The 18,293-nt window shown below is 35.8% G+C and overlaps 1 protein-coding gene across 1 annotated transcript in view; it reads right to left on the minus strand.

Annotated features, from left to right (window-relative positions):
* Nucleotides 1-5,088: 5,088 nt before the first annotated feature.
* The window catches only part of alg6 (ALG6 alpha-1,3-glucosyltransferase), a 16,363-nt gene continuing 3,158 nt past the window's right edge, over nt 5,089-18,293 (minus strand). The window contains exons 7-14 of the mRNA XM_016239695.1: nt 17,891-18,076; nt 15,884-16,019; nt 12,690-12,775; nt 10,462-10,546; nt 9,751-9,821; nt 8,690-8,758; nt 6,119-6,314; nt 5,089-5,583 (exon numbers count right to left, since the gene is read on the minus strand). Of these exons, the coding sequence (XP_016095181.1) occupies nt 5,386-5,583; nt 6,119-6,314; nt 8,690-8,758; nt 9,751-9,821; nt 10,462-10,546; nt 12,690-12,775; nt 15,884-16,019; nt 17,891-18,076 (1,027 nt within the window). The 3' untranslated portion in view covers nt 5,089-5,385. The remainder of the gene's footprint in view (nt 5,584-6,118; nt 6,315-8,689; nt 8,759-9,750; nt 9,822-10,461; nt 10,547-12,689; nt 12,776-15,883; nt 16,020-17,890; nt 18,077-18,293) is intronic.

The following is an 18,293-nucleotide window of genomic DNA, read 5'->3' on the forward strand; positions in this document are numbered from 1 at the left end:
TCAAGTGACAGTTTAGATATTTATAATGTTGCAAAAGATTTCTCTTTCAAATTTCTCTTCAACAAAGAATACTGAAAAAAGTATCACGGTTTGCACTAAAATTATAATGATGATAATTATAAATCAGAGAATCAGCATATTAAATTGATTTATAAAGGATCATGTGACACTGAAGACTGGAGTAATGGCTACTGAAAATTCAGGTTTACCATCACAAGAATAAATTGCATTTTAAAATATATATTATAGTATATTATATTTCAACATTTAAATTTAGATTTTTTTTCTGTCATTTGTGTTATGAAAGGCCTTTTTCTGGCTTTTTTTTTCCTGTGTTGGAATTGTGAATTAGATAGGTGTGACGAAATCAAATTACTTGTCTCCAGGAAAAGATTGTGAAAACGTTTTCACAGAAATGCAGCTAAATACAGATCGTTTCGACTTCAGTTATCAAACTGAGCATCAGAGTATGTCCTGTACAAATAATGTGTTTCGTTCCAGTGAGGTTTTTCTCATTACATTTTAGTAGGGTTTGAAGTCAAAGCTTGAAATTACCTCAAGTTCCCTAATTTGTGTTCATAAGGTTATTGGTTAATTTTCTACATTCACAACTGGCCCAGAACTATTTTTGCAGCAGCATTATTAAGCTTTAAATAAATGATACTTAGACAAATCATATGTACTGTAAGTAGTTGAAGATGTTGTATTTGAAGCTCTCTTGGGACACCATTAGGTCCTGGCATGGATCACTAATACCCTGGATTTCATAGAGACACATCATTGCTATTAGAGTTCCCAAACAGACAGTGTCACTTGAGCCATACAGGAGCTGGTGCGGATGACACATGACGGCGAGGATATGACACTACTCGTGTAAAAGCAAGCTGAGCACCAGGCAGCGTGATACCGCCAAGACAGCTGAGAAAATCCACAAAGATATTTTAACTTTGACAGGCAAACCGCTGAATCCATGTCCCTAACGGAAGCCCCTTCATCTAATGGCTTCCCAAAACATAACCTTGGGCGAAAGGGCAACTGGCAAGCAAGATGTTTATGGCGAAACTGATAAAAGTTTTTCCCAAGCATTCAAGAGAGGCCATCCCTCCTAAACAATCAGATCGGCTGTAAATTTTCTGGCTCATTCAGGCATTACCAAGTCCCGAGCTTCATGCTACATGTTGCTGATGAGCGCAAAATGGGAAAAGACAGAGTGCAATAATTCTGAGGCAGGTTTGTCGCCTGGACCGAGGGTATTGATTATTTCTGTGTGGCGAGAGATTTGGAAAATTCAATTAAAGGAGCTGAGCAAAGGATTCATAAATCGGCCCCTGCCTCCACCTCGTCTACGCCCATACGGAGACATTGTTATGTTCTAAATCAATGTTGCACTTCACAATATATTTTCTTTGGAGCATGAAAATAAATAACATTTAAACAGTTCTGCTTACCGCTGAAACAAATTTTATCTTCACCAAAGCCTTCTCCGTCTTCGCGCGGCAGCCTCCCATGTGCATCAGCAGATGTAGTAACGTATTTTGTTTCTTAAACATTAAATCAGCATACTATAATGATTTCTGCAGGATAATGTGATATTGAAGACTGGAGTAATGGATGCTAAAAATGTAGCTTTTCCATCACAGAAATAAATCACATTTTAAAATATTAAAATAGAAAACAGCAATTTTAAATTGTAAGAATATTTCACAATAGTACAGTTTTTACTGTATTTTCTTTTTTATTAAATGCATCTGGTGAACATAAAAGATTTTGACTGACTTGTAAAAGTTTACAAACTTTTGCACTGCAATGTAATTCTATCAGTCCATTTAATCTCAGTCCTAAATATTAATTTAATAGATATACCCCCGGTTTCACAGACAAGGCTTAAGCCTAGTCCTAGACTAAAATGTAAATCTGAGCTGTTTCAACTGAAAGAAACTTGCACTGCCTGATCTTAAAACATGTCAGTGCATTTGTTTTGTCTTAAGATGCACACCAGTAATGTTTTTTTCTAAGGATTGTTTATAAAAAGTATTTAAATGTCCTAATTGAACTATGGCCTAATCCTGGTTTACGCTAAGCCCTGTCTATGAAACCGGGCCATAGTATATTATATTATACCACAGACTTTTACATGCACTATGCCTTTTTTTGTTTGCATATAATTCTGAACGGTTCTGGTTTTGACAAAGCTGCAGTTCTCTGTCAGTTTGTTTGATGTACACTGAACATCCTGTCAGCCTGAAAGCGGCGAGATGTCTGAAGAGGCTGTCAGTCTTTCCGGCGTAGTCAAAATGAGACGACGCTGCCGACACCTTGCCATCCCATCTCAAACACATTTACATTGAATCCATTCTCTGAAAGGTCCCCCCCTCACCGGGAATCTGACAAAATGTTGATTCTACAATACACGGTGTGCTGCGTCGCTGCGAAAATAGTGTTCTTACTGCTGGCATACAGTCCCATTAGAGCTGATACGGGGAGAAATCTATGCATACACACGGATATATATTTGAGAAAGCAACAGTTGTTGGAAAACTACACATGCACAGATATACAGAAGAGTATTCATGGTGGATCTGTCTCTTTGTTTTGGCAGCCGCTGAGGGATCATTTCTCGATGTACGACATGGGCGGCAGCTGGTGCCCGCTCAAGGTGGATCACGTAACTCTCTTTATCACTTCTAGAGGCTGTCTCAAGGACAAAAGCTTAAGCTGACCTAACAAAACACACACTTGTCACACACTTTGCATTGCTACAGTTGAGAAGAACAAGAACAGCGTTTCAAAATGCAGCAATTTGGTCTGTTCGCCATGGACTGTTAAGCTTCTTAAGAGTTTCAAGATGTGTAACCAAGTACGGCATGACGCGATATCAAGATATGGTTAATATTAGCACCATCCATTAAAATTGTATCATGCACTCCAGTATTATGGCTTGCTGTTTGTTCTATAGTATATCGAGTAAGACAGTCAAACCAAAACCTGTTCATTCTCTCCCCATTCCATGTATGTGTGTGTGTGTGTGTGTGGCTCCAGACCTCGCTCATGCTGTAACACACTAGCCCCTTTGTGACCTGATAACATTTATAGTTGTAATGGATTTTTTTTAATGAGCTGTTTGTTCTATAGTATATCGAGTAAGACAGTCAAACCAAAACCTGTTCATTCTCTCCCCATTCCATGTATGTGTGTATGTGTGTGTGTGTGTGTGTGGCTCCAGACCTCGCTCATGCTGTAACACACTAGCCCCTTTGTGACCTGATAACATTTATAGTTGTAATGGATTTTTTTTAATGGCCGTCATTAACTCGCACAAAGAGGGGTGAAAAAAATTGCTTGTACTTTTTCCCCTTGGTATTTCAGCTTTACAGCATTATGTTCTGATATGTCTCCTTCCATCATTTTTGTTTTACAGCTCATGAAGTTGAAGCGTTTTAATGCATAGCTTTAGTACTAACCTCATGTCTTCAGCCACTGCCAAGATTATTCCTTTGTATTAATGAATATTTTTCTAAATGTACTACTTGAAAGAAAAAGAACATTAGTACTTTTTTTGTTTCTTTGTTTATTTGATGTGGCCTTTTGTTTAGGGCTGCATGATAAAAAAATAAAAATAAAAATAAATTAAAATTGTGATGTGGCTTAGTGCGATTATCATGCTGCAAAAAGCTGTGATTGAAGTATATGCACTTTGTTTAATAAATATTAGTGTTATATTTTTACAGATGTACTGTAAACTAAGTGTATTATTTTTCTTAAATGATCATTTTTTATTTTATAGTGAAATATAGTAATATTTCTTTTATGAATTTATTTTAAACAATAATTCATCTTTTTGTCATTTTGCTATATAATCACCATTTTTTTGTCAAAACTGTGTAGCAAATCTGTTTTTTTTTTGTTTGTTTTTTTAAAGCTTTTTAAATTGCCGTAAAATTGCTTTTTAAAATCACAAAACAAACATCAAATCAAATCACAGTTTAGATTTCCCCCCCCCAAATCGCGCAACCCCACTTTTGTTCGTTGTTGGGTCATTTGAAAACACTGGAGACACTTTCATTTGGTACAAAACCATTTAATGATATAAAAATAATGGCCTTACGGTTTGGTCATTTACACAATACCAATATCCCACTAACTGAATTTGTCTCCAAGGCAAACAAGTGAGAGAAAGTCTGGCAAAACTGTATCTCCTTTCATTGAATTCACTCTTCTCAACTCAAGCAAGATCCCTAAACCTCATTAAGAGGAAATTGAATTTTCCCAAACTATTCCCATCCTGTTCTTTTCTAAACGAACATAGCTTTAGTACTAACCTCATGTCTTCAGCCACTGCCAAGATTATTCCTTTGTATTAATGAATATTTTTCTAAATGTACTACTTGAAAGAAAAAGAACATTAGTACTTTTTTTGTTTGTTTGTTTATTTGATGTGGCCTTTTGTTTAGGGCTGCATGATAAAAAAAATAAATTAAAATTGTGATGTGGCTTAGTGCGATTATCATGCTGCAAAAAGCTGTGATTGAAGTATATGCACTTTGTTTAATAAATATTAGTGTTATATTTTTACAGATGTACTGTAAACTAAGTGTATTATTTTTCTTAAATGATCATTTTTTATTTTATAGTGAAATATAGTAATATTTCTTTTATGAATTTATTTTAAACAATAATTCATCTTTTTGTCATTTTGCTATATAATCACCATTTTTTTGTCAAAACTGTGTAACAAATCTGTTTTTTTTTTGTTTGTTTTTTTAAAGCTTTTTAAATTGCCGTAAAATTGCTTTTTAAAATCACAAAACAAACATCAAATCAAATCACAGTTTAGATTTGTTCCCCCCCAAATCGCGCAACCCCACTTTTGTTCGTTGTTGGGTCATTTGAAAACACTGCAAATCTGGAGCTTTTTTTTTTTTTTAAAGCTTTTTAAATTGCCGTAAAATTGCTTTTTAAAATCACAAAACAAACATCAAATCAAATCACAGTTTAGATTTCCCCCCCCCAAATCGCGCAACCCCACTTTTGTTCGTTGTTGGGTCATTTGAAAACACTGGAGACACTTTCATTTGGTACAAAACCATTTAATGATATAAAAATAATGGCCTTACGGTTTGGTCATTTACACAATACCAATATCCCACTAACTGAATTTGTCTCCAAGGCAAACAAGTGAGAGAATGTCTGGCAAAACTGTATCTCCTTTCATTGAATTCACTCTTCTCAACTCAAGCAAGATCCCTAAACCTCATTAAGAGGAAATTGAATTTTCCCAAACTATTCCCATCCTGTTCTTTTCTAAACGAAAGGATTGTCCTTTCCTTTCACCGTCATCCTGGCTGTAGTTCTTCATTTGACAACCAATGCCTTTGAAGACATATTTCAGTTTGTTTTCTTCAGACTCTTTTTCCTCTGCGGCTCCATCAACTGGAGCTGGTTGAAATATATGATGAAGCCCAGAAAGTGGAGAAAGGAGAGGACGGAGACTAGCACCGGAAACAGATCGGGCAACTTGGCCGGAGGCTTCAACCACACGCTCGTAAAGCTCAACGCTGCCATGGCCACCAGTGAAAACCAGAACTGTAAAAGACAAAGTGACAACACTTATTACAAGAGAGAAGAAGTACCATGACAAAGGTTCATTAGTTCTAGTCAAGTGCTCAGCATGACACGGATCCTTGTAACTTGATGTTTATTTTCCACCCTGCTTCAGGAAGGTGAGTCGAGGTATAAACATTAACATGTCTATTTACGACAGATGGAGTGAAGGATCAGTGGAAGTGCTGGTGTGAGCAACACGACCCCCCAATGAAACACTACCTTCATCGTAGGGCCCCCTTATTTATGTCTCTTGTGTAAATAAATATATCTAGGCAAACCTGTGTTAATGACTCACGCTACACAAATAGCACACCTCCTGGTCTTGAACATTCACGCAAGGAGCTGTTGAAACATTCAGTCTATAAAAGCGCTAAGAAGAGCATGGGGTCAAGCTATTGTGAAAGCTATGAGCCGTTCAGGTGGGCCAGCGTGCTTAACTGACTTCTTCATAAGCATCGATGTCATTAACATCAGTGGTGTGGAGTAACAGGCCGTGACGTCAGTGCTAACTTACTTTCCATTTAATGATCTGGCTGAGGTTGAGTTTAGGCAGCCAGCGCCGAGTGAGTTTGCGATAGAGACCCAGTCTGAGCTCTTCTTCTGTACTTCTCTCGAAAGCAGAGAGCAGATACAAACTCAGAAAGAGGAAGGCCAATGAAGTCACCACGTAAGGCAACAGCAAACCATCCTTCAGCAAAAGAGGGAGCATGCTATGGAAAACAAAAAACAAGTGTTAAAAACAAACAATTCAAGATGTGTACAATAAGTGATTATTTATCCTTCTGTTTATGATACAGCTGGTGTTCAGACCAATGTAGCAATCATATAATTGCTACATCGTATACATATACTGACACCTAGTGGTGTGGATGTAAAATCATGCAAATCTTTTTACTTAGTGCAAATGCGTTATTCTTAGTCAGACAGGATTAATTTACTTCGCAATTGAAAGTGTGATAATAGCGGGGCAACCAAGATAAAGTTCCTAGCATTCGACTGGTCCTGCCATTTCAAAATTTATGGACACCAAGTGGCATGGATGTAGAATCACACAAATGTTTGCACTTAGTAGAAATAGTCAGCCAAAATTAAAGGGTTCACCCAAAAATGAAAATTAGCCCATAAATTACTCACCCTCAGTGCGTCCTAGGTGTACTAAAATAACCAAAGACTTAAACTACTTCAGTCTGTGTGCATTGAATTTATTTAATACACGAGTTTCACAATTTGAGTTGAATTACTGAAATAAATGAACTTTTCCATGACATTCTAATTTATTGAGATGCACCTGTATATGACTTTCTTCTTTCAGACGAATCCAGTCGGAGGTATATAAAAATTTGATCTTTGATCTTTCAAGCTGTTTCATGGCACTCAGCGGGTGTTGCATTGCTTCAGTCCAAAAGAAGAGAAATAAAAAGCACCCATCCATAAAAAAAAACAGTGTTTCACATGGCTCCGGGGGGTGAACAAAGTCCTCCTGTAGCGAATTGATGCGTTTTTGTAAGAAAAAATAACCATATTTAAATCATAATAATCAATTTAATCTAGCTTGCGCTCACTGTTGTAAACGGAAGCAGTTCCTGGGTGGATGACGTATGGAGATCGGCTTTCCGAACAGCAGCGGAGAGATCAAAACAAAACAACGGTCACGCATTAGAAGTACAAAACGAGGATTTGTAAAGAAGAATGTTGGAGGATTTCGATATACCATTTTTTATATAACTCCGACTGGATTTGTATGAAAGAAGAAAGTCATATACACCTAGGATGCATTGAGGGCGAGTAATTTATGGGCTAATTTTCATTTTTGGGTGAACTAACCCTTTAATTTATTCTGCAAATTAAAGTGTCTAATAATAGCAGGGTGATCAAGATAAAGTTTTCTGGTGGCCCTGTCATTTCAAAATGGCGACCTCCATGAGGGGACCCTCTCTGTGTAAAAAAAAAAAAAAAAGACCCTTTAGATGTAATCAATTATGTCATATTCAGTCTTTTCAGTCAGTTTGACTCTGACTAAAATGGCTTATAATTTTAGATGAAAATAATGTTTTAGTTGATGGAAAAAGCTCAATTTAATCAACTATTTTATATATTAAACATTTTATATATTGAACATGTATCAACAACATTTAACAAAACTTCTATTAAAAACAGATCTCCTGAAATAATAACAGTATTACATAAAAAGTACTTAAGTACAGTAAGTAATAAGTATTGTAATACAATATAATTTTTTTTCAACAAATTTTCTGTATGTTTTAATTGAAATGGTTTAATTATCACAATGATGCCCATTTTCCAGAAGGTCTCCAGTATTGCTTACAAAACATTTTCTGTAAATTGCATTGATGAGATCAACATATAGGCAATGTATTTAACCTCACATAAGTATATTAGACATGGAAGTAAACCTTTAGCTAACTAGCTTAGCTGTTTCCATAGGCATTTGACAGAAAAACAATAATTTGCACACCAACCATATCATGAATAATACGGCTATTGAGATAGTGTTGACAAAATAAAACAATCTTTGTGTTCGCAGAACCGGTCATGACGCAGAAAAAAACAATACTAGCTGTGAATTTTGAACATTTCACTATAATGAGTATAAAGTGTGCTAATGAATGGTGTGTGTTTGGGGCACAGAAAACTCTGGCAATGTGTTGTCTCTGTATGTTCTTGTGGATATTTCCCCTAATAGTGCAACAATTACTCTATCATAGAATATAATTCAGTTATCTTCCATAACAAAGAACATCATGTCTTCAGCTAAAAAACATAAATATGCAGCATTAAAACAGTTTTGTGGAAGCAGGCAGTGCGATTCTAGAGAATGGTGGGTTGTGTTTACACAAAGGGGTCTTAGTTTAATGGTATGTGGGCTATGTCATGTAATCCAGTGATATCCTTACACTAAACCATGCACACAACAATTAGACTGGACAGCTGGGACTCCCCTATCGGCTACTACTCTTCTTCTCACTATATAGTCATTTGCTGATTTTGTTTCTATCTTAACCGTAAGGATTCATTTATAGTACTGTAATTTTAATTTAGTAACACATACTGCTTGATATCTTACCTGAAAGTTGACGTTAGTAGAAACCAAATGGCGATCAGAGGTATTTCGTTGATGACAAGGCAAACTGGCCTGTAAAACATATATTTGACTTTTAAGACTATATTTACTACATTACAGATATGTTTACATGATACCAATGCTATAATTATGTAGTTGAGAGGGCAAGGACTAGGTATCAGTATCTCTCTTCAGTGATCCAGTCACTACACTTCCTGTGTCAACTAATTTTTAACACCCAATAGAGACCCTTAATCCAGAAACATGTCTTACTGATTGACTAACACGTGCAAGATATACAGTAACACAACATTTAAAATCTGTTGATTGCAGCTAGTTCTTTGCATATGTTGTATATCATAATATGTTAGATTTATGACTTGCAAGAATAAACATGCAGAACAGTGTTGCCAAGTCCGCAGTTTTACAGCGAAATTTGGCTATTTAACATTGTTGCCACGGGTTGAAGCTACACCAAATAATGTGATATTTATCCCCTGGGGATGTGATATTTAACCCCACCAGAAAAGTGTATTTTACCCCCTTAAACGCGATTGGGCTAGTTTTGAGTAGCAATTGGGCGGGATTTGTTGTGAAAACCTGGCAACCCTGATACAGAATATGGGAAAATACAGCACTAAACAATCACTAACTTAATTGAAAGTAAAGTTTCTAATGTTGAGAGATCAACCAATATTGCCTTATTATCATACGCTATTTTTTATAATTATGTGTTGGGTAACTAACATTATTTAATTATTGTTTTATTTCTGCATTTTGACAATTATAACTACAGGGTTTATCAGGTAGACCTAACGTTAAAGTTAAAAAGCATAAATAACAGTAAAAATATCAAACTGAATATCAGTAAATCTTAAGTAGTTTCTAGTAATCACCAAATACTTATTTTCATAACTTAAAGTTATGAAACTGAACACTTCATCTTAAACATGATACTGTTATTTAGTTTGTCATAACAAATTGTCTACATCAATGACAGTGGGTTAAGCAAAAGTAGCAATAGCAATTAGATCAAGTAATATGAATTATATTCCACTGCTTACAAGGATACTAGAAGGATAGACTTCTCATGGACTTGGAAGGAGAAGAGGAAAAAAGCCAGGGAGGTGTTCACCTACAGTACAAGCAGATCAGGGGAGTCAGTGGTCAAAAATACAAGTCGTTGAACCAACACATAATCATGACACCACTTACCAAGCCAAGCTTAAACTGCCATAGAGTGGGTTTGGACAACAATTTTAAAGATGAAGGCAGGACGAACAACAGAGTAAGAGCAAAACTGAAAGAAAAAAGAAAAAATGATTTCATTGAGTACATCCATACATTAATAAAAAGATTTACTATTTGCGTTCTTTGATGTAGAAATATTGTCCATCTTCTGTTCAGTATAGACGTGAATAAAAACATGAACAAACTGGAGAGCTGCTTTATAGTAGAACGTTAAGCCGTTACTATAATCGAAAGCGACAGACACTGTTTTTTTATGTTTAATACTGTAAAACTGCTTGCTTTAAAGCAATTCATTGTATAATGTGGTATATACGTAAAATGACTGGCCTGCCGAACTGCAGAGCTCTTGCAAACGTTATGATCAGATGCTTTCTTAATTGCCGTTTTCTCATCACTCTCATGGACTTGGAAGGAGAAGAGGAAAAAAGCCAGGGAGGTGTTCACCTACAGTACAAGCAGATCAGGGGAGTCAGTGGTCAAAAATACAAGTCGTTGAACCAACACATAATCATGACACCACTTACCAAGCCAAGCTTAAACTGCCATAGAGTGGGTTTGGACAACAATTTTAAAGATGAAGGCAGGACGAACAACAGAGTAAGAGCAAAACTGAAAGAAAAAAGAAAAAATGATTTCATTGAGTACATCCATACATTAATAAAAAGATTTACTATACACACCAACGAAGCAGAGAAATACGATCAAGAGCCCCCTGTTGCCAAAGCCTGTAATCTATCCCATGGAACAAGAGGACACGGCTGCCTGATCTTTTTATACATCCTCACAGTCAACAAGAAAGATCCCAGCATGCAGGAAATGCATGAGATTCAGGGATGGCCTGCTGAGCACTCACAGAATTGCTTGAAGCCCTCAATCATCATTCTCTTGGAGGAAATTGACCCTATTAGAGATGAATGACCCTAGTGGGACAAGAATCTGGTCCATAACGACAGATGCAAATGTAAGGTGAGATAAACTGTACAGGGAAAGCATATACGCCATGATACATTTCTAGCGAAATCGAAGAACTGGTGCGGCATCATTTCAAACAAAATCAGGCAAAGTTTGTTGGAGTTTCGGGAGTTCAAAACAGCTTGCCAAAGTCAACTTTCCAGAAAACTTCTCTCTGGCTTGTAAACACCTTCGAACTACTGTTGGACCGTGGCGATTATATAATACAGTCGTGGCCAAAAGTATTGGCAGTGACACAAATGTATTTTTTTGCAAAGTTTGTTACTTAATCTGTTGTGTTCATTCACATTGTTTCTACAAGTATTGGCAGTAACATAATAGAAACAATGTGAATGAACACCACAACAGCTAAATTTGCAAAACACAAAATTTATGTCACTGCCAATACTTTTGGCCATGACTGTAGGTAGGTCAGGTCTGGGGCTCTGCTTTCTTTGATGTAGAAATATTGTCCATCTTCTGTTCAGTATAGACGTGAATAAAAACATGAACAAACTGGAGAGCTGCTTTATAGTAGAACGTTAAGCCGTTACTATAATCGAAAGCGACAGACACTGTTTTTTTTATGTTTAATACTGTAAAACTGCTTGCTTTAAAGCAATTCATTGTATAATGTGGTATATACGTAAAATGACTGGCCTGCCGAACTGCAGAGCTCTTGCAAACGTTATGATCAGATGCTTTCTTAATTGCCGTTTTCTCATCACTGTTATTTTTGTTTTGCATTTTTACTGAATAGAAAATGTGCAGCGTGGGTGGTGTCACTAATGCCGTGTATACACTGCACAACTTTTGCCATGATTTTAATTCCCCAACAGTTTTGTAGAAATCGTTGTCAAATGCCCGAAATCGGAGGCAAATCAGTGAATGAAAATCGTGTAGTATTAATGATCAAAGATGCAATCTGAGAGAAGTGCAAATTCATTGCCGGTGCCACTGAGATATTTAGCATGCTACATTTTTGGACCTGTCTGCGACTCATGCAGTGTGAAATGTGTTTTGACTGGACATTACATAGGCGTCAACCTACAGCCAATAAAATACCATATCCATTTGCTTATAAAACTATATGAAAAATTGAACTCTGAGCTGACCGATGTAGCAGTCGTCTTGTACATATACCGACACCTAGTGGTGTGGATGTAGCTATCCCGCAAATGTTTACACTTACTAGAAATGCATTATTTACAGTCAGCCATGATTAATTTATGCTGCAAAAGAAAATGTACAATAATAGTGGGTTAACCAAGATAAAGTGTGCAGTATTTGGCTGGTCTTGTCATTTTAAAATTGCTGCCCCCATGAGGGGACCAGCTCCGTTTAAAATAAAACAGGTTTTATTAGTCTACTTATATAACTTGAGGCTTCATCTCACATGAATATACATGATTTTAAAAATCTTATTCGTTTATTTGTTAAACTTTTTAATTAGGAAAACATGATTGAGTGCACCCTTAAAACAGACCAATGAGAAAATGAATTACTGACTTTGCAAAAATAGACTAAACAAAGACAAAAAAAAGGAATTCTTAAATGAAGTCAAAGAAATAATCTCGACCAAGCCCTTGCACCTGCAGATTAGAGTCCACATATCAGTATCTCAAAATCTCTCCGATATCATTAACTACGCATAATCCCACTGTGCCCTCCCGCTATAATTAGATGTGTTTCACAAACATGGTAAGAGGGAATATACTGAGAAAGATTTTGAGGTGGAGATACACAAAGAGACAACGGAAAAGGAGAAAGGGTGGCGGGTAAATGGATGGTGAAGGATTACCTGAGGAACAGCTGAGTCTCTCTGGACAGCAGGGTCTTGATCTTTATCAGCACATTCAAGCTGCACCATGTGTTAGCCACTTTATCCTGTCAACAAACACATGCTGTCAAAGTCACTAAACTAATGCGCTCCGGACAGAATGACACAATGAGAACGAATGATACATTGACCGCTAGGTCAGTTTTCAAGTTCTTTATGAACAGTTGTTTAAACTAGTGTAAACTCAGGGGTGTCAACTCAATTTAAATTAAGGGCCAGAATGAACAAAACTTCACATTTAACTTTACGCTTTAATAACTAACATTGGGGTAAAATAAAAGTACGTTCATTTAGATGCACGCAAATGCCTTTAGATTGCATATACATACAAAATTAAGAGTTAAAATATAGGGAATATTACACAACATATAGAATGCACTGCTCTTGGTAACTGTAATAAACCACCTAAATTCTAATATTAAAGGTAATATTTGATTAACTTCCTGTAATAAGTAACTTTCTGTTCTAATATAATATAAAATATAATGTTATAAATATATCATGCCAAAATGATTTAAAAAAAGTTTTTTTTAATATATCCCAAGCTATATTAGGCCTCGATGTTATTTTAGCATTAGCTTTATACTATAATTAATTACAATATTTAATCATATTTTGTGAGTAATATTTTAATATTCAGTTTTCACTTTATTTTAAAGTTTTCATTTTAGTAAATTTAGTATTTCAACTTTAGTACTTATTTAGTCCAGTTAGTTGCCACGGCAATATTTCAGTTAAATTTTTTGTTAAGTTTAATAAAAAAAAAATAAAAAAATTCTCTCTAATGATCTAATATTTATATTATATTTTACTTCAGCTTTATTTCAATTACCTAAAACTTTTTAAAATAGTTTTTTTTTAGTAAATGGCAACAGCACTGTTGGACCTACAGCCTTGAGTTTTTCATAAAAATGGTGTATTAAATTAATCAGCAACAAAGGTTAAAGTGAAGGATTTGTTCTTGCTTGTTTTCAATAATGTTGCAGCTCAAGAAAATACCCTTTTCTGAAATAACCACAAATTTATGATCATGCTTACAAAATTAGCATTGACATATAAGGTAAGTATCTTTAAATGGTATGTAGCTTTTGAAGAGAAAGCACATAAGTGACATTACTCAGCGTAATCATTTCCCAACTGAAAGCGCAATAAAAATTCCTGTGGGCATTCTTGGGGGGCATTGGTACAAAGGGCAAGGGTGAAGTATTACACTCCCATTAATTTTCCCGTCAAGTAACTGTGATGTCAAAAAAAGCTATGCACTTATTTGTAAACTTATAGACACAGGGTTAAATGACTGTCCTAATGCATACCAAGGACATTAATAACGTCACCGAGGTTGCAAAGACTGCGGTTTTACCACATACAGAAGACCAAATTGCACCCTTTAGGAAACTGATCTGTTCTGAGTGCCCGCTGACCTTTCTGCTGAGGTACCGACATGTGATTCCTTAAAGACTGGTGGCCTTTAACAGTTGTGCAACAACAGAATTAGTAAATGTTATGAAAGTTTCAGCCCTGCTTCTGAGAATTTCTTCATAGTGTTCAATCCTCGAAAACACAGCTGCTGTCTTTCACAGCTGTGTGAAGACGAGTGGACACTACAGCTGAAGATGAGACCCACCAATGAGATCCACTTTGAAAAAATGTCTGTGTTTTTTTTTTTTTGTCTATACAGTGAAAGTCAATTAGGTCCATTGACAAATCATCGACTTTCATTGTGTGGTCCAAAAAAACAAAAACAAAAATCCATACTTGCCCAGTTGATTAATCTCAGTACATTAAGACAACAGTTTTATATGACGTTTTCTGAAATGTTATATTAAAATTTGGAAACGAGGCATTATTTAATTAAAAACACAATAATTTGCATAAATTTCCACAACAGAAATCTAAACATTGGATATAGCCAGGTTCAACATTTTTTCCTAACCCCCATCCCACCCCACAAAACAGCCTTTAAAGATGTAAATGAATCAACTGTAATAAAATTCATACTTAAATATGGATTGTGGATGTTTTCTTTTCAATAGTCTGAAAGACGACATGTTATGGAAGCACAATTAGCCTAAAATCTCAAAATTGACCAGCGAACGAAAAAACACTGGTTTTGCCTGTAGTGTCATGCCTAATTTAATTTGTTTAATTTTACTTTTTCTACAGACAAAAAAAAGAGCACTGATTTAGCTATCAGCTAAATATCATCTAGCTTTACCATGCTCTGATGTATACGATAGCAACAGTCAAGACTCGCATATCGCTCCATCCGTCACAAATGCTCAAGGCTCTAGGTTAGAATTACTCACACCTTGTGTATTATGTTAGCCTCATGTCAGGCAAATGCATGATATATTCCGGGCCCTGAGCCCTGCAGAATTTTCAATTACTTCTCACAACACTGCTACTTTGACAACAGGGTTTTTGGGTGCATTTCAAAAGCAAGCCGCAGTACTTGTACACCATGTATTTCAGTATTGACTTACAAAAGGCTTTAGACAACGAACAGGACACAGCTCTAGATTTCCAATAAACTCAACGTGAGACCCTTGTTTACTAATCAGATCTAAAGGATAAATCCTGCACTGGACCCAAGGGGTCTCATTGAGGTAATCTATGAATACAGGAGAATCTGACTGGCTAGATGTGTATTAAGTCAGTCTTCTACTTGCATTAATATATCACAGAATTGAACACGGTTTACAGTTTACTGTATGTATCTACATAGGATTCTGGCAACAGTGTATTTATGCATTCATGCATGCATACAGAGAAGAATGTAATGCATGTGGATTTCAAGGGCATTTCCCTGCATTGGAAATTTTATAACAGGCAAGAACAGAGCTGAATAAGCATGACAAACATCACGTTGTAATGATGTGTTTAAAGCTCACTTCTTGAGCAATAAATATGATTGATTTACATACATTTTCCCTCAGTGTTTTACATAAGTAAAGCTCAAAGCCCCTGACCCAACTGTGCAAATACAGTTCTCAATGTTATCGAATAGTAAACATGTATTTCTCAATTTTCAAGGCAGGATAATCTCTGTTATCCAAGCATTGGTTCAAGAGAATGAAAAAGGAACCTATTTAGATTAACTTGAAAAAGTTTGCCATTAATGCTTTGTGATGCTGCATATACATTATGTGAATTACCTCAAACAAACCCCGACCAACAGGAAAAAGGCGATGAAGAACTTGTAGAGGTTGTTTGGGGTCAAACAAAAAGGGCATCCAGCAGAGAGCAAAGGTCACCAGTACAGTCATGGAGATCTTGACCAAATGAAAAAATCTGGATACACAAAAATTTAGCAATATAATTACAATTGTATAAACATAATTGACTTTCAATTTATTCTGTTAATGCAAAGATCTAAAAAAAATATTAAAGGGATAGTTCACCCCAAAAATGAAAATTCTGTCATTAATTACTCTCCCTCATGTCGCTCCAAACCCGTAAGACCTTCGTTCATATTCGGAACACAAATTAAGATATTTTTGAAGAAATCTGAGAGCTCTCTGACAGCAACACAACTGAAATGTTCCCAGACCCAGAAACATAGTAAGGAAGACGTGATTTGGAGGAGAAGAATTCTTGAATAAAGCCATTACTTTTGTTTTTCTTTTTGCGCACACAATATTCTTGTAGCTTCGTAAAATTGCGGTTGAGCCACTGATGTCACATGGACTGTTTTACTGATGTCCTTACTGCATTTCTGGGTGTAGTAAACATTTCAGTTGTGTTGCTGTCTATGCAGGGTCAGAGAGCTCTCGGATTTCATCAAAAATATCTTAATTTGTGTTCCGAAGATGAACGAAGGTCTTACGGGTTTGGAACGACATGAGGGAGAGTAATTAATGACAGAATTTTCACTTTTGGGTGAACTATCCCTTTAGGTAATTTTGTATCATCCAGGAATAACACTGTCCGTTCTCCTAACAATTCAACAAAGGTTCTCTAACAGTATTTTTATTTGTATGATTTGCTGACCAATACAACAATCTTGAACTTTTAAAAACATTTTATACATATTTGTCATAAAATACTATTCCTTTAATATTCATAAGTTAAAACAAAGACTTGAGGTGTGTTATACATTCGAAAAAATATTTTCCATAATTAATGGGTCATAAATCAGGTCACTCGACTACTTGAGTAGAGACAACATGCTCTCACAGTTTTTCAGTGTACTGTATACTGGAGCAACTAACACCTCTCAGCTGTAGATATACAGCTGCACGCACAGGCATAGCAGGGAGGGTCAGGCATGGCCACAGAGTCATCTGGACATGTCTCTTCCCAGGCAAACTAATCCACCAATGCATCTGCCTCCAAATGCCCTTGGTACATTGTTACTAAATCAACAAATGCAAGACAGCAAAGAGCAGAGTGCTTGCTCTGAGACCAGCTGCAGGACTGGTGTAGAAATGCATACAAAGTCAAATTGAATAATAAAAGAAAAGAAAAAAAATCCACCTGTAGTGGTGAAGTGTCTAATGATGAACATTAAGGATGTTATTTTCAGGCATAAATAAGGCAATCAGGCTATGAAACTTGCAGCTGGACTGAAAGCTGGAGACTTGCAGCTAAAGGTGTAATTAGCATTGTCAACAAATGTATTATTTCATTGTGAGCGAATTTCCATTAACAGGACTTTTTCACTTATATGCATAATTCATAATTACTGAGATTTTGTAATAATTCAGGTTTAGCCATGAACAAAGATTTTACTTTTAATTTAGGTCCAATTTTTATTTAATTTATAATATATATACACACTACAGTACTACTGGCCAAAAGCTTAGAATAATACAATTTAAGATTTTTTTTTTTTGAAAAGTCTCTTATGCTAAAGCTGCAATTAATTGTAAAAAAAAAAATACAATACATAAAGTCAAGAAGCCTTTTCTCCATCACTGATGTGGGATTGTTGCATATGTGTCTACTGATACAACTGAAATATTGTCGAAAGCCTATAATTGGTCTCAACAATTGGCAGGCCTACTTTTACTACACTAGGTTTGGTACCTTCTGGAATTTCTTGAGGTCTGCTTAAATAACTCAAGTTAAGTCATTAACTCAGTTAATCAATTTTAACATATTATTGCAATCAACTTTAAAATAAAAAATGCAATGTTTGTGCAACAACCCAAATGACTCACCCTCTCCCAGTCAAGCCCTGCTTGATGCACTTGCCCAGGAGGTAACAGAAGAAAGGCAGTGAGTGATACAATTCCATTTGCTTGTAATTGAGAGCCAAAGTGAAGGCCAAGCAACCAAACAAATCCCAGCCCAAACCAAGTCCCAAAGTCCCCCATAGAGCCAGACCCAGGCTCACACTGTTATATCTGAAATTGCAGTTAAAGACTATGCACATGCTGTTCTTTTTGGATTTTAAGTTCTTGACATGACTGTGAATAGCTTAAATGAATAAATACCATAATAATAAACAGGGGCGATTCTAGGATTTTCATTTTAGTGAGGGTATAATAATAAAAATAGCCTAATAATAAATAAATAAATAAATAAATAAATAAATAAATAAATAAATAAATATATATATAT

Source organism: Sinocyclocheilus grahami, unplaced genomic scaffold (assembly GCF_001515645.1).
Source record: "Sinocyclocheilus grahami isolate Dianchi unplaced genomic scaffold, SAMN03320097.WGS_v1.1 scaffold572.1, whole genome shotgun sequence".
NCBI lineage: Eukaryota > Metazoa > Chordata > Actinopteri > Cypriniformes > Cyprinidae > Sinocyclocheilus > Sinocyclocheilus grahami.